The following is a 15628-nucleotide window of genomic DNA, read 5'->3' as shown; positions in this document are numbered from 1 at the left end:
CCAAGGCTGCTGTGGTCTTGGTGCTGTTAGCCGGGGACCGGCTCACCGGGTCATGTGACTACTCTAGCATCCACAACTTAACCACGAGCTCCAAGAGGTTGCGCACACGTGCCTCCCAGCCTGGGCTCCACTCTTCCATGCTGGTGCCATCTGAAGAGGCCCACCTCACAAGTCCGTGCCACAGATCCTCTGCTACCTTCTTAAAGAGACGTTTGCAAATCTCAAGTCACTACTTCCTTTCACCTCTACTATGGGTTTTCTCATCTGACTCTTAAATGGCCAGACCAGGAAAGCTGGTGACACCACAAGAAATCTACACTCAAGTTCATGGGAAAATTTCCATGTTTAATGTAAAAGGCTCAAAGCATTGGATTATTTACATGTGGGTTAGAAAAGATGGCAGCGCCCAAGGGTCTTCCTGAGGGGCTGTGAGAAGACAGTTCATTTAAACCCCATTAAACAGAGGCTTCCCGTTTCCGAGGAGGAGCTCACAATAGGCGCCATATCCAGGCCCTTGATGCACGAGCACCAGCTTCAGATCAGGTCAGCCACTGAAAAAGAAAGGTACGTTAACAATGCCACCCGTCACCTCCAGATTCCTAGTAAGAAAGCCCCTCCCAGAGCCCCCAGAAGAACCAGCAACTTGCCATTCATGGGCATCTCGTCTATCTGGGTGGAGTAGTACTGTTCTATGTCCCTGAGGATGCGGATGTCATCATTCTTCACAAAATTGATGGCCACACCTTTGCGGCCGTACCGCCCCGATCTCCCGATTCTTTAGAATAAAACAGGTGTTAGTAAACAGCCACACGGATGAAGGTCAACAGTCTTGAGCAAAGGAAGGAGCACACACCTGTGAATGTACAGTTCTCTGTTGTTGGGCAGGTCGTAGTTAATGATGAGGGACACCTGAGGGACATCCAGGCCGCGAGCCCAGACATCTGTAGAAATGAGCACTCGGCTGCACAAAGAAAAGTCAGAAAGGTGAGAGCAGAGTGGCCTCTGTGCAATCACATCACCCACAGGTCACCGGAAAACCTGCTACAATTACTTAAAACGTGGGTGCAGTCCCTCCAGGAAAACATGACTTTTACTTAGCAAAAACCCTATTATAAACAGGAACCTACTGATGACATTTTTAAATCTTAAAGTCAACCCATACCATTCTCATACTACAGCGGCTACTCTGCCCAAGTGGTGCCACCTGCCCCCAAGAGGCCAGGCATACATGCTAGTGCACTTGAAACACATTTGATCCTAACCAACGTGATAGGTGTGCAAGAACACAAACACTTACATAAAGACCACATTACTGAGGCAGCGCCCATCTAACAGACTGTTAATAAGAACCCACTGATCCTCACCTACTGACAGGGTTACTAGAAAGAAGATGGACTCCCGTTTCCACTGCACGTTAAGGGAAAGCTCCAGGGCAAGTGGATGTGGCTTCACTGCCTTGAGCTGCAGCACTGAGCCAGGAGGAGGGGAAAGGCCAGAGACTACACAGTCTGCAGATGACAACAGGACACGGAAAGGAACGTCCGTCTCTGTGGGTCCCAGCTCAGCAGCACCTCCTATAGCTCTCCAGAGGATAAGGTGAGGGAGACGCTTCAGACAGACTGCAGCTGGACTCTCACATTTGGACCAAACTGACTTGGACACACACCAGATGAAGTTCAGAATACGTCTAAATCTAAATAAATTCTATCCTACCAGGCACTCGGGAGGCAGAGGCTCTAGCTTAGTCTACAGTGAGTTCCAGAACAGGGTCCAAAAAGCTACAGAGAAACCCTGTCTTGAAAAAACAAACAAACAAACAAACACAAAAAAATCTATAAAGCAAAATGCCACTGTGCATTAAAAGGTACATTAATCTCTCAGCGCTAAAAACACAGAATTACATGTGTTGTGTGTGTGCACACATGTACATACAAGCACATTATGTTTTAACATGCATGAATCCTAGGCTGGGGGCTAAACAAATCCAGATCGTTGTGCTGTCTGGAAAGACAGGGAAAGTAGCTATCAATAACAGATATTAAGAATAGAGATGGTAATCGGGCAGTGATAGTGCACACCTTTAATCCCAGCACTTGGGAAGCAGGAGGCAGGTGGATGTCTGCATGTTCGAAGCCAGCCTGGTATACAGAACTAGTTTCAGGACAGTCAGGACTGTTACACAGAGAAACCCTGTCTCAAAAAATAACAACAAAAAACCCACAAGCAAACAAACAAATGTATGGTATCATCTCCAGGGTAGCTACTAAATAAAAAATTAAAAAAAAAAAGAAAAGAAAAAAATATAATCTTCAAAGAGAAAGAAAAGTAAGTCCAAAAAAATTAAAAAATAAAAAAGGAACAAGAGGGAAAATTCACTTACAAGCTGATTAATTTAGGTGAGTCTACTCTAAATGGCCAACTTCAAACAGTGACTGGCTGAAGAAGTGAAGGCAGGGGTCACAAGTTCAATGCCAGCCTGAACTGCACAGACAGCTGCTGTGGGACAATGGTCTTGTACCCTTTATTGTTTATTAAGACAATACAATTCAGATTGTATTGTTTTAATAAAACGCTGACTGGCCAGTAGCCAGGCAGGAAGTATAGGAGGGGTGACAAGAACAGGAGAATTTTGAGAACAGGAAAGCTCAGTCTACAGTTGTCACCCAGATGCAGAGGAAGCAAGATGAGAACACCTCACTGATAAACGTACCAAGCCACATGGCTAACACAGGCAAGAAGTATGGGCTAATTTAAGATGTAAGAAAGAGTTTATAAGAAGCCTGAGCTAATAGGCCGACCAGTTTATGATTAATGTTAAGACCTCTGTGTGTTTCTTTGGGATAGAACAGCTGCGGGACCGGGCAGGACAGAAAACCTCTGTCAAACACAGAGCCTGTCGCAAAATCTGAAAACCAAACAAAAACCAACGCCAGAGAGGGGAGGTAACAATTGTCACACTAGTGACAAACCAAACCCAACCCCATCTTGTTTCAAAGAAACAAGAAATACAAAAACAAGATAAAAGGTCCACTCCAGAAATGCTGAGGGGAAGGCCAGCACAGGCTTCAGGATCCCAAAGGGGGACTTGTACATCCCTATACAAGCCGAGGACAGATGTCAATGCATCCAGGAGACAGGTCAGTGAGATTGCTCAGTAATTCATTTAGTTAGTAAAGGAACTTGCTGCCAAACCCAACCACCTGCGTTCAATCCCTGGAACCGTCATGGTGGAAAGAGAATACTGACTTCCACAAATTAGTTCCTGACTTTGTATACACTTTAACAACACATGCTAGCCTACACACACAGGGACATAAACAGTAATAAAAAAGAACACAAAGGATGACAGAGAAAACTGAATGCCAGAGGGAAGGCTGCTGACACGCTGAGGGCTATCAGCAGCTCGAGTCTAGCTGGAACATCCTCCTCGAGGACACACAGAGCCGCAGACAGGACCCAAAGGATCACAAAGCAGAATCAAAGGCACAAACTCACTCACAGGTCTGCCCTCTGGGCTCTGACGGACCCAACACCTGGTCACCAGACAAACAGAGGACAACGCAAGGGTTCCCGCCAGTCCAACACCAAGCCAACAGCCCCCACAGGACAGCGTCCACTCAGAGAGCTCGATCATTTCCCACACATGGGGTGGGAAACGACATGAAAGCCCCATCTGTCCTTCCACAGGAGCCAAAGCTGCCAAAGGCCTACCTGGCACCTGAGCGGAACTCCTTCATGATGGACTCGCGCTCCTTCTGGGGCATGTCCCCATGCATGGATGACACAGTGAAGTTGGCTTCTCTCATCTTCTCTGTCAGCCAGTCAACCTACAATCAGATCAAGAATGTGCTCATTCACCCAGCCGAGATCCACCTATAAAATGGCAGCCCTCAGCAGCAGACTCTCGCAAACAGCTGCACAGGGAGCTCACCCACCCCCTGCAGGGATGGGCACGCCTGAGAATTTTTTAGGGGATCACTTCCACGGACTACCCACAGGCCATCGCTTCAACCTACTGGGCCTAAACCTGAGCTTAAACCAAAGACATGAAAAGTATTACAGAAAAACACAATGTCAGTACCTATTTTTACACCTTAAAAGATGGGTCTTGTTATGGTTCCTGGACTCCAGAAATTTTCCTGCCTCAGCTTCCCCAGCAGCCCTCGCACTGGGCCTAGTCACACGGTTTCTGTCTTATCATACTGTCTATAGCCAGCCACATCAGCACAGGACCCCAGAGCCCAGCCACACCCTGCCTGCCTTTGGCAGGTCCACCTACGGTCCCTACAGAGTGAGGTGGCACACCTTCCTCTTGGTGTTGCAAAAGATGACAGCTTGGGTGATGGTCAGCGTGTCGTAAAGGTCACACAGAGTGTCGAACTTCCACTCCTCTCTTTCCACCGCCACGAAGAACTGCTTGATGCCTTCCAGAGTCAATTCATCACTGGCGAACAGATAAATGCTCACGTTAGTCTTCAAACCAGGTCCTGAGGGACAAGGCCACCTAAGAGCACCCAGACCTCATCTCCCCTACCACAAAGGGCTGGATCCTGAACTTGCCTGAACCTTTCCCAGTTTCCACAACCTTGGATATCATTTCTCAGAATAGAGAACACCCACTGAGCTCGGACTTAGAAATGGAAAAGGGAATGAGGGCATGCATCCTTACCGCTTCACCAAGATGCGGATGGGGTCGGTCATAAACTTGTTGGTCATCTCCAGGATCTCATGAGGCAATGTGGCACTGATGAGAACCACCTGTGTGGCTGGCGGCAGGTACCTGTACACATCGTAGATCTGCTCCTTGAAACCTGGGACAAAGATGACCTCAGCTATGGCTTTAAGGCTGTCACTGGTGAGAGCAAGTTCAAAGGCAAACACCCTAACCTTGACCAATAAGATGCACCTCAAAGCCACACGGTAATGTGTGCTGAAGGAGGCAGTGTGCAGTCAAGAGGAGATGAAGATTTAACCATGAAAACATTACAACAGGAGTTTCAGGTCCCAAACCTCCCAAGACACACTGCTGCTCCAGAAAGCAAGGACTGCACATCTCTAGGAGATAGAGACCTCGCTGTGAAAACATAAGACCTGACAATATGTCAGTAGAAAACTCTGGCCCCTTACCTTTGTTCAACATTTCATCAGCTTCATCCAAAACCAACATCTTGATAGCCCGTGTCCTTAAACTTCTACGGCGAATCATATCTGTGTAATTAGATTTTCAAAGAATCACACTTGGCTCTAAGAAAGGAGCTATTTGCACTGATCTCTCCCTGCACACACCACCGGGCACATGCAAATGAACCGCCATGACCTTGAGCACACTGCACAGATCCCACCCACAGCCCAGTTCTCAACAGAGTTGCTCACCAAAGACACGTCCCGGGGTGCCTGCCACAACATGTTGCCCATAGTCCAGCTTCCGGATGTCCTCCCCAACATTGGTGCCCCCAATGCAGGCGTGGCACTGTACATTCATGTAGTCCCCCAGAGCCAGCAGACCCTGAAGAAAAACAGGTTTACACGCAAGGCACAAGGTCAGATACATCTAAACTGTCATTCCCACTAATTTGAAACAACCAACTATAATTTAGTCACGATGATAAAACTACAAGATCTCTTCTCTGCCAAAAGGAGATTCATTTTGATGGTTTTTTTATTACTGAAGTGATGTACATCAAATGCAGGAAATGTTACAGTTCATAATCCCATCATACTAACATTGCAATATATACCCCTTCAAGATAAAAAAAAAATCATCATTTGATTAAAATGGAATTCATTTTCCCGTGGAAAAACTGTCTCCCCACACTAGTGCTGGGGACTGGCTCCAGGGCCTTATGATTATGGGTGAGTTCACCACATCCACGGTACATTTCCAGACCATGTCTAAGATCACAAATACATCAAACGAGTAGAAGCAATGATAAAAACGACCAGATCCATTCACCATACAAAGAATTGTAGGCTGCCTAGCAAGCACAGAACTCTGGGTTCCATCTTTTGGTGCCGTGAAAACCAACAAGGAAGAAGGAAAGCACTATTATCAAATAGTATGCAGGTTGGAGGGCAACATGGATTCTGGGGGTCAAACTCAGGCGTGAGCAGCAGGCTCCTTCACCCACTGTGCCGCCCTGCTGGCCCCAGGCAAACGCGGGAAGAAAAAACAAGCGTCAGGCCAACAGTCCGTTCTCAGACACCTGCAAACACAGCACTAATCTTTCTGCTATGTGGCCGTGCACACGCCAGGACAGCCCTCTCCCAGCCCGACACCACCGTCTTTAATGCTTCACCTTCTGAATCTGTACAGCTAACTCTCTTGTTGGAGCCAAGATCAAAGCCTGGGTTTCTCGAACCTGGTGAATAAAAGAAGAAAACCATGAGACCGATCGACAGAAGAGTGGGTTCTCCTGACCCTCCCCTCCGGTCTCTTACAAACAGTCCCCACTCCGCTTTCATGCCCACCTTTTTAAATAGAAACTCTAGATTCTGCGTATGAGCAAGAACCTGGTTTTTGTTCAAGTCCAGTTTATCACACTGAACTGCAATCTCCGGTCTCAGTATTGTTCATACTCCTTGCTAACAAGCACTCAGGCTAAGGATACCAGCTCCCACTAGCTTTGCTGCTCTTTCCTAACAGGTCTGAGGAGACACTAAATTGCAAAGTCCAGCAAGAGATCCACACACCAGGGCTCTCCTATGCACATCAGAATGTCTTCTATTTTTTTTTTTTTTTTTTAAATTTTTGAGTTAGGATCTTACTTTGTAACCTTGGCTGGCCTGAAATTTGCTATGAAGAGCTGGCCTTAAACTCAGAGCTCCTCCTATCTGCTGGGATTAAAGATATACAACCACACCCTACCTAAAAACAGCATTCTGTACATACAGCATTGGCAGAGCAGAGACATCTCCTGGGATTAGGGAGAGTCTTCTGCGAGTGGCAGCTCACCTGGATATCCAAACACTGGAGGACTGAAATGCTGAAGGTGGCTGTCTTGCCGGTGCCAGACTGAGACCTGTGTGGCACAAGAGCAGTTGTCAGAGGAAGAGGACACCAATGACCCTGCCCTTGCTCTGGCGACCTCTCCTCAGCAGTGTTCCAAAGCCCTGGCTGCGCACCGGGTCAGCTTCTTTCTAGATGTCCCCACCTTTAACCTCAGCAAAGCAACTACAAAGATAAGACCCAAGTACAAGGACACAACTTTTAATTTTTATTTATATTTCTGTGTGACTGAATGCCACACGGGTGAGGGTGCTGGATCCCGACGCTGGAGTCACAGACAGCCGGCCATCTGTGTCATTGTGGGTACTAAGAGGCAAACTTGGGAACTGAGCAGCCAGCACAGCCTCAGAGGTGCAGTAAACTGCTACAGCTGGGAACAGTGACATGGCCTGTGCACCGGGGACGGAAGAACTTCAGAGGGACAGAAAAGGTCTCTTCCTTTAGTGCAAACGGCACCTAACATTTTGGAGTATAACTTAAAAAAGGCAAATAACAATTTAGAGTATAGTTCAGTAATAAAGAAGGCCCTGGATTCAGTACCCCGCGTGTGGAGGGGAAGGAAATAAAAAATAAAGCTATTAAAAGAGTATCTTACATAAATCTACACTCAGGGCTTCGGATATACGTCGGTAGTGGACCTGTTGTATGCTGTGTACAATGACCTGGATATGACCCACAACACCAAGCTCCTCCCCAAAATACACATGACAGCAATTTGACTTAAATGGAATCTTTTTTCTTGTCTGGCTTTTCGAGACAATGTTTCTCTGTATAACAGCTCTGGCTGGACCTCGCTCTGTAGACCAGGCTGGCCTTGAACTCACAGAGATCCGCCTGTTTCTGCCTCCCAGTGCTGGGATTAAAGGTGTGCGCCACCATTGCCCAGCGGAACCCTTTTCTAGATGAGAAAAAAGAGTAAATGCTGAGCTGGAGGTGGGTTTGCACGGAGTGCAGAGATGCCGAAGCAGACTGGTCCTCCCTCGTGTCACTGATCCCAGTTTGGTGTAGGAGGTCCTTCCGTATTTGTGTTGCTTTCATTGGTTAATAAGAAACTGCTTTGGGCCTGGTTATAGGGCAGAACTTAGGTAGGAAGGGAGACAGAACTGAATTCTGGGAGGAAGAAAACAGAGAGAGAGCCGCCATTAAGACGCCAGGTCAGACATGCTAAATCTTTCCCAGTAAGCCACGACCTCTTGGTGAACACAGACTAGTAGAAATGGGTTAAATCCAGATGTGAGAGTTAGCCAATAGAAGGCTAGAGCTAACGGCCAAGCAGTGTTTTAATTAATACAGTTTCTGTGTGATTATTTCGGGTGTAAGCTAGCTGGGCAGCCGGAACACAGGGACCCTCTCTCCATCAACACCAGCTGGCTCTCAGCACCCACACTTACTGTGCTATGACATCTCTCCCCTTAATTATCTGCTTGATAGCACGTTGCTGGATTGCTGAAGGCTTCTCAAAACCTGTGAACACAAAGGGGAAAGACTTAGTTCCCATACTGTGACAGCGCCAATGCCACACAGCACAAGCTCCCGGGACACACATATCTGATTCTTACTGCCAACTCCAGGCTCCCAGAACAACCCACATCTTTACAGACTAGCCTGGGAGATACCTATGAAGACAGTATCTACAATACCAACACTTGGAAGGTAGAGGCAGGAGCATCAGGAGTTCAAGGCCAGCCTAAAACACATGAAACCCTCTTTACAATAAAACCATAAATCACGATAGCACACACCTTTAATCCCAGCACTCGGGAGGCAGAGGCAGGCAGATCTCTGTGGGTTCAAGACCAGCCTGGTCTACAGAGCGAGTTCCAGGACAGCTAGGGCTACAGAGAAACCCTGTCTTAAAAAAGAACCAACTAACTAAATAAAATAATAAAAAAAAAACCAAAACCATAAATGCAGAAGCACTGTAGTTGCTGCCCTTCCTACCAGCAAGCACTCAAACCCACTTGCTGCTTGTCATCTCAGGGCACTGGACCTGCACAGGCATGATGTGGGAATACCCACACTGCTCTCTCACCTGGATATAGCCCCATTATCTAGGCACCACCCTAGATAGACTGGGGATGGTCATGCACTTCCTTAATCCCAGTACTCAGGAGGCAGAGGCAGGAGGATCTGTGAATTCCAGGCCAACTTTCTACAGTCAGTTCCAGGACAGCCAGAGCCATGTAGAGACATAGCTCAAAACAAAACAAAACGAAAAAAAAGAGACAGTCAGGCTGTGGTGGCGCATGCCTTTTCCAGCACTCAGAAGGCAGAGGCAGGCAGAGACCAGCCTGGTGTACAAAGTAAGTTCCAGGACAGCCAGGGCTACACAGAGAAACCCTGTCGCGAAATCCCCCCCCCACGGCCAAAACAAAACAAAAAAACACCAAAAAAGCCGGGCGGTGGTGGCGCACGCCTTTAATCCCAGCACTCGGGAGGCAGAGGCAGGCGGATCTCTGTGAGTTCGAGGCCAGCCTGGTCTACAAGAGCTAGTTCCAGGACAGGCTCTAGAAACTACAGGGAAACCCTGTCTCGAAAAACAAAAACAAAAACAAAAAAAAAAAAAAAAAACACCAAAAAAGAAAAGATAAAAATGTTTTCCAAGTAAACACAGAACTTACACAGAAAAGCTGTACTTCATTTTTATACTTTTAAAAGATACAGCTAGCACAAATTCACAGCTCAGCAAAGAACTTGTGATGGTTATTCTTGGTGATCAATTTGACTATATCTGGAATCAACTAAAAACCCAGCTTCCAGCACTCGGGAGGCAGAGGCAGGTGGATCTCTGTGAGTTTTAGGTCAGCCTGGTCTACAAGAGCTAGTTCCAGGACAGGCTCCAAAAGCTACAGAGAAACCCTGTCTCGAAAAACAAAACAAAAAACTTTTAAAAACTAGGAAAAAGGACAGCGCTCAGCCTCTTTCAAATGCTCCTACCTAAGCAGATACCAGCGACATCACTTGAAAGCCAGGATTGCACTCATCTACCACCTGCAGAACTTAGCGCACAGCTCTTCCCAGGTCCGGACCTCATCCCGCCTCCACTAACTCGCTCCACTCCAAATCCAGACACCAAAAGAAACTTTCAAACTGTAAGCCCGACCCTAGCGCTTTTGCTCTAGACTGCGGTGGCTTCCCGCTGTATTTAGGAAAGAATCATCTCATGACAAGAGGTTTCCTTCTGTTCCTGGCGCAAAGGGGCCAAGACCAGCTGTCTTCGCCGCCCTTGGGGACCCTGTGCGCCTCCGGGAGCTCCCTCTTAACTGCCCCTACCAATCTATCCCTCTACCGGTAGCTCGCGTCGCTTTACCCCACCAACTCCCACCGCTTGAAGCACCTCAGCTTCGCACTTTCCGCTTCCCTAACAGGGTTTACAAACTCTGCGAGGCACGGACCTAGCGGATCCGCAGTCCCCACCCTCCCATCAGAGCCTCGGGGCGCTCACAGGGTCCCACACGGTCACCCGCTACTGCAGCGACGGGGAGAAGCCGGCCCTGGGCCCCGGAGCCGCGGGCTCGCACACTCTCCGCCCGGCGCAGCCTCCCCGCCCCCGGCCTCCCCGCGCCGCCAGGCCCGCGACCCACCGTAGGCGTAGATGCCGCGCAGTAGGTCCTCCCGCAAGCCCATGGTGTCGAACGTGGGGGTCACGTCCACCTCCTCGCTGGTCTCGAATTCCACTTTGGTCATGTCCTCCTCTTTGAGCAGCCGCTTCCGCGCAGAGCCCGACGTCGCCATCGTGGCCGTGGCCGCCATGACTCCGAGTACACGGAGAGGAGAGGAGCTCGAGCGGCAGCGGCGGGAACCGGAAGCAGGGCTCGCGCTGCCGGCCCGGTCTGGAGGAAGTGACGCCACCACAGCGCCGCCGTGGAAGAGCCTCGCCGGGCGGAAGTGGAGAGCGAGGGGCCGCCTCAGGAGCCGCTCCTATTCTCGCGATATTTGGCGAGAGGCGGGGCTTGATTCGCTACTATGCATGGCACCGCTTACTCTCGCGGGGTGCATGCAAACAGGGCTTTTTGATTTTCTCCTGCTTTCACGGGATAGCGACATGGGGACCCGGGGAGGTGCAGAGGTGTAGGGCCCGGGTCTGCCCTTGTTCCTGGGGCTCATCTTGAGGACAGTTTCTGGTCAGATGACTAAGCGTTCTGTTTGTTCCTGTGCTCCCTCCGCCTGGTGATTTGCTGTAGGGCATTGTTGAGTCTATTGTTGGTATGGTAATTTCCCACCTGCCTGGGTGGAATTCCTTGGGCAGGAGTGGGGTATGGGGTATATAAGATTTCCCCCAAGGGGGGGTAACAGAATCGGGTGTTACACAGAGGGACACTACGGTGTCCCTGAGGGCACGGGGTAAAAAAAGAAGGCACAACCACTACCACCACCGCCACCACCCCCTCCTGTGTTGCCATGGCAACCCCAGCGCGCCGAGATGCCCTGAATCTGTCTTTTGCCGCCTTGCGAGTGATGTGGGAAAAGATAGGTGGGTTCAGACCGCACAGCTGTTTTTGCCTGGGAGAGCAGGAATCGCTTAAGCTGCCATCCCATCGGAGAGTTCTTCAGTGCCTCTGACCCGGCTTCGTGACGTCCAGCACTCTGGAGGGTCCTGGTTTGCAACCGGGCACGTCTGTTTTGTTTGTTTTTGAGGGTGGATCCCAGGATCTGTCCGTGTTTGAGCCATAGCTCTCCATAGCTCTAGCCCTAGGGAACATTTGCGCTTGGCTTCTTTTTTACTGCTTTTGAAGAAAGATGGTAAAACTGTTAAGAGCAGTTGCTCCTTTTCCAGAGAGCCCAGAGTTCTTTCCAGCACTCATACCTGCTTGCGTCTCCAGCTTCTGGGGAAACAATCCTGGCCTAGGTGAGGTCCACTCTCATGTACACTTAAACATACACACACACACACACACACACACACGTCTTTAAAAGCTACTATTAAAAGGAACTCATTTTATCTAGGTGAATTTAGTCTGGAGAAGTTGTGAGTCACAATATATCCACGTTAAAACAAGTTATTGCCACCTTCTCTTGAGAGCTTGGCTCCTGCTCTGGTATCAGGATTTGTGTACACCAGATAACCGATATGATATGTGTAAGATTATCATATCAGAACATTAAAGACAGAGCTGGCCCCCCTTCTGAGACCAAGTAAAATGTGAGCTCGTGTTTTCCTGTCTCCTCACTCCACACAGGTTTATTCCGTGCTCTCATGCCATTTTGCAAGCCTGACTCTAGGGTTGTTGTGCAATCTCTGATGTAAAATACACATGAATTTTAATGACATTGTAAGAGAAGATTGTAAAGTTCCATTTCATACTGCCTGTTGAAATGAGTCTAAAAATAGCTTAGGGATACTGTTTAAGAAGCTGTTTAACCTCACCCGTTTCTTTTACTTCATCAAATGTAACGACTAGAAAAAAATTATTGTATTCTTATTGGGCCACTCTGCTCATATATCTTTTTAAAAAATTTACTGTGTGTGTGTTTATGTGTTTTCATGTATGTAAGTGGGATGCCCATACCACATTGTAGGCGGCATGGAGGTCAGGGGACAACTTTGTACAGTTTTTCTTTCCTTTTACCTTTATCTGGGTTCTAGGATCAAACCCAGGTCGTCAGGCTTGCATAGCAAGCTCTCTTAGCCCATGGGCCAGCTTCTCAGCCTGCTTTATAGTTTCTTATAGTACCCAAACAATTTGAAGACCCTCATTTTGTTTTTAACAGTTATAGGCATCTACAATCTGGTCAAGCATGCCTTTGTCACTTGCCTTGTTATTGTATCTGATCAACATGGTTACATTGTATTTTATATGTACCTACCTACTTAAAAGCAATGCTTTAGTCTAGGGTAGTCGCTTGTACTTATGACCCCAACATTTGAGTGGTGCAGGCAGGAGCATCCAGAGTTTGAGGTCAGAGTGGACTATGTGAAGAGACTGTCTTTATAAAAATAAACTACTAAGTAAGGGCTGAAGAGATGGCTCAGTGGTTAAGAGCACTGGCTGCTCTTGCAGAGGAGCCAGGTTCAGTTCTCAGCACCCGTGTCAGGCAGCTCACAGCCAGTTCTAGGGGACCCAAAGCCCTCTTCTGGCCTCCGAAAGCACCTGCATGCATGTACACACACACACACACACACACACACACACTGGCATGCACACGCAAATAATAAATTGCTTAGTTAATTAAAAAAATAACTGACAGCCCTACTTGACAGTCTATGATTTCAGTGTTTAAGCTGAGGGATTAATGTGATTCTTATAAATCTCAACCACCATTACAAGCAGAGGGTGCTGGCAAATGTCTCACCTATGTTACTGCTGGGAAAACTATGCTCAGTCTACATTTACAGCAAGGGAGAGACTGGCCAAGCTCAGAGTTTCTATTACAGTGGCTTTATCCTGCACTCTGGAGCCCTGGGCACCTTGGCCTCTCAAGGGAAGAAGCTTCCAGATGACAAAGATGGTCAGGCCGGTCACTCTTGCCCTTAGTGCACATTCTCATTAGCTCCACATTGCCTGCCCACTGTGTTTGGGGGATGTGCTTAATTTAAGGAGGGCAGGGGTATATCTACTTAGCTTCCCCGTTTCCTTACCATAAGTAAACAGTTGCCAGCTTGCTCACTACTCACACCCAGGGAAAGAAGGCAGAACACAGACATGGTCCAGCTGAGTGGGAGCACAGCAAACGCCTCTGGGAGCAATGGGGGAGACAGGACAGGAGCCCATCAGCACCCCCTTGAGCTCCTGGAGTCAAGGATAAGGTGGGAGTCTCCTCCTGCCCAGGGGTGGGGGAAGCTCAGGCAGCCCCATCCTTAGCCATTGTCACTGCAGAGGTTAACATGCTAGACCAAAGGAAATCCATAGAGTTGTCCCCAAGGATTGCTTCCTGCTAGGGTTCCTCCACCACCACCCAGTAGAGGTGCAGGTGTACAGCAAGCTGCTCCACCCGAGCAGGACAGGAGCCATTCCCAGTCCTGGACTGGGCTCACTTGCCTTCATTGAGTGTTTATTCCAGAGAAAGCAAGACCCATGAAACCCACAAACAAATAAGATAATGGTATGCTATAAATAAAATAGAACAAAGTAGAAAAAGCTACTGAGTTTCTGTTTTTACTTGGTGGCTGGAGGAAAATGTTACCTGACTTGAGGTGTTCATAGTTACAGCCAGGGAAGGGACAGCAAGAAGGAGCATAGGCAGAGTGAGCTGGAGGGAAGGGAGAAGGGCCACATCCAGCAGGGTCTCGAGAATGTGACTGCCACAGAGCCCCTTCCAGATGGGGCAGGGCTGGGGGGAGGAGTTCTGACGCAAGAGCTGGAAAGGTGGCTTGGCTGCATAGGGAGAGGCGAGGGAGATGCTGAAGCTCTGAGGAGAGGGGGCGGCAGCTGTCTGACACCGTGGAAATTTTAGGTGGAAGTTTACAGAGCCCATAGTTGGCAGGGCTAGGTGGGGCTGTCAGGATTACAAAGATTTCTGGGTCATGAGAAAGGAGACTCCGGGGCCTTGTGCTAGGAATAAGTAAGGGGTGCAGCAAGAGCTGTGGCGCGGGGTTTCCCTTTGTGGTGGAGGGGTGAGGGAAATGTGGAACCAGCTCAGAACAGCCGTGTGAATGTCGTCCAGATGCACAAGGCGGCTTCCTTGGGCCCCTGGTTTCCACTGATGGAGATGCTGATCACGGTGGAAGGCTGTTCCCAGTCCTCCGTCTGGGTGGGAGGAGCTTAGGAATTGTCTTTCTTTTCTTTCTTCATTTTATTTATTTATTTTTGAGACAGGGTTTCTCTGTGGCTTTGGAGCCTATCCTGGAACTCGCTTTGTAGACCAGGCTGGACTTGAACTCACAGAGATCCACCTGCCTCTACCTCCCAAGTGCTGGGATTAAAGGCATGCACCACTGTGCCAGGCAATCTTTCTTTCTTTTTTTAAGATTTATTTATTATTATGCTTACAGTGTTCTGTCTGCATGTATGCCTTCAAGCCAGAAGAGGGCACCAGATCTCATTGCAGATGATTGTGACCCACCATGTGATTCCTGAGAATTGAACTCAGGACCCCTGGAAGAGCAGCCAGTGCTCTTAACCTCTAAGGCATCACTCTAGCTTCCGACCTCAGGAATTTTCATCTGGACAGATGAAATCTGGTGTCCCGGGTCACAGGCTAGTCCCTCTGCTGAGGAGAAGGCCACAGCCACTCTGCCAGGGTCACAGGTTCAAGCAGAGTTAAGAGCATCACCACCTCTTGGGCAGGTTGCTGAGCACGCTGGCCCTGGGCTTCTCACATCTCCCCCGAAAATGTCCCTGCCCTGTGGCAGGAAGGCTCATCCCACCAAGGCCCATGCATAGAAACCTCTAGATAGTTCTAGGACATGCAAAGAAATGCTGCAATGCCAAGTGAAGGAGGGAGTCCCTGAATCTCTGCTCTAAAACACAGAGGCCAGGCGTGATGCCTGTAGTCCCAGCACTTAGGAGGCTGAGTCAGGAGGAACGTGAGTTCCAGACCAACCTGGGCTGTGGATTGGGGCGGCAGTGGTGTGGGGGGGGGGGCTCTCCTGCATGCACAGAAAGCATGCCAAGCATGGTGGCATGACACAGAGTACCGACTTTTCTGATCTAATTCTGATCTAGACACTGTAAATCCCAC

The 15628-nt window shown here is 48.7% G+C and overlaps 1 protein-coding gene across 1 annotated transcript; it reads right to left on the bottom strand.

Annotated features, from left to right (window-relative positions):
• Positions 1-324: 324 nt before the first annotated feature.
• On the bottom strand, positions 325-10839 carry Eif4a3 (eukaryotic translation initiation factor 4A3). Its single transcript, XM_038325958.1, has 12 exons — positions 10591-10839; positions 8398-8470; positions 6953-7019; positions 6297-6359; positions 5374-5506; positions 5128-5208; positions 4670-4811; positions 4306-4444; positions 3712-3827; positions 854-961; positions 648-775; positions 325-551 (listed from the first exon to the last, which is right to left on the bottom strand). Exons 1-12 carry the CDS (start codon positions 10757-10759, stop codon positions 535-537), a joined length of 1236 nt encoding a protein of 411 aa, XP_038181886.1. The 5' UTR covers positions 10760-10839; the 3' UTR covers positions 325-534.
• Between the last annotated feature and the right edge of the window lie 4789 nt (positions 10840-15628).

Source organism: Arvicola amphibius, chromosome 4, assembly GCF_903992535.2.
Source record: "Arvicola amphibius chromosome 4, mArvAmp1.2, whole genome shotgun sequence".
Classification (NCBI taxonomy): domain Eukaryota; kingdom Metazoa; phylum Chordata; class Mammalia; order Rodentia; family Cricetidae; genus Arvicola; species Arvicola amphibius.
The sequence above is the reverse complement of the archived record's forward strand: the minus strand, read 5'-3'. Positions and strand labels throughout refer to the sequence as shown.

Coding starts and splice junctions, on each gene's coding strand:
- Eif4a3 (XM_038325958.1), bottom strand. CDS start 10,759: ATGGCGGCCACGGCCACGATGGCGACGTCGGGCTCTGCGCGGAAGCGG. Junction 5,507..6,296: donor TAGCTGTACAGATTCAGAAG/GTGAAGCATTAA, acceptor GTTTTTCTTCAG/GGTCTGCTGGCTCTGGGGGA. Junction 776..853: donor AGAGAACTGTACATTCACAG/GTGTGTGCTCCT, acceptor TTTATTCTAAAG/AATCGGGAGATCGGGGCGGT.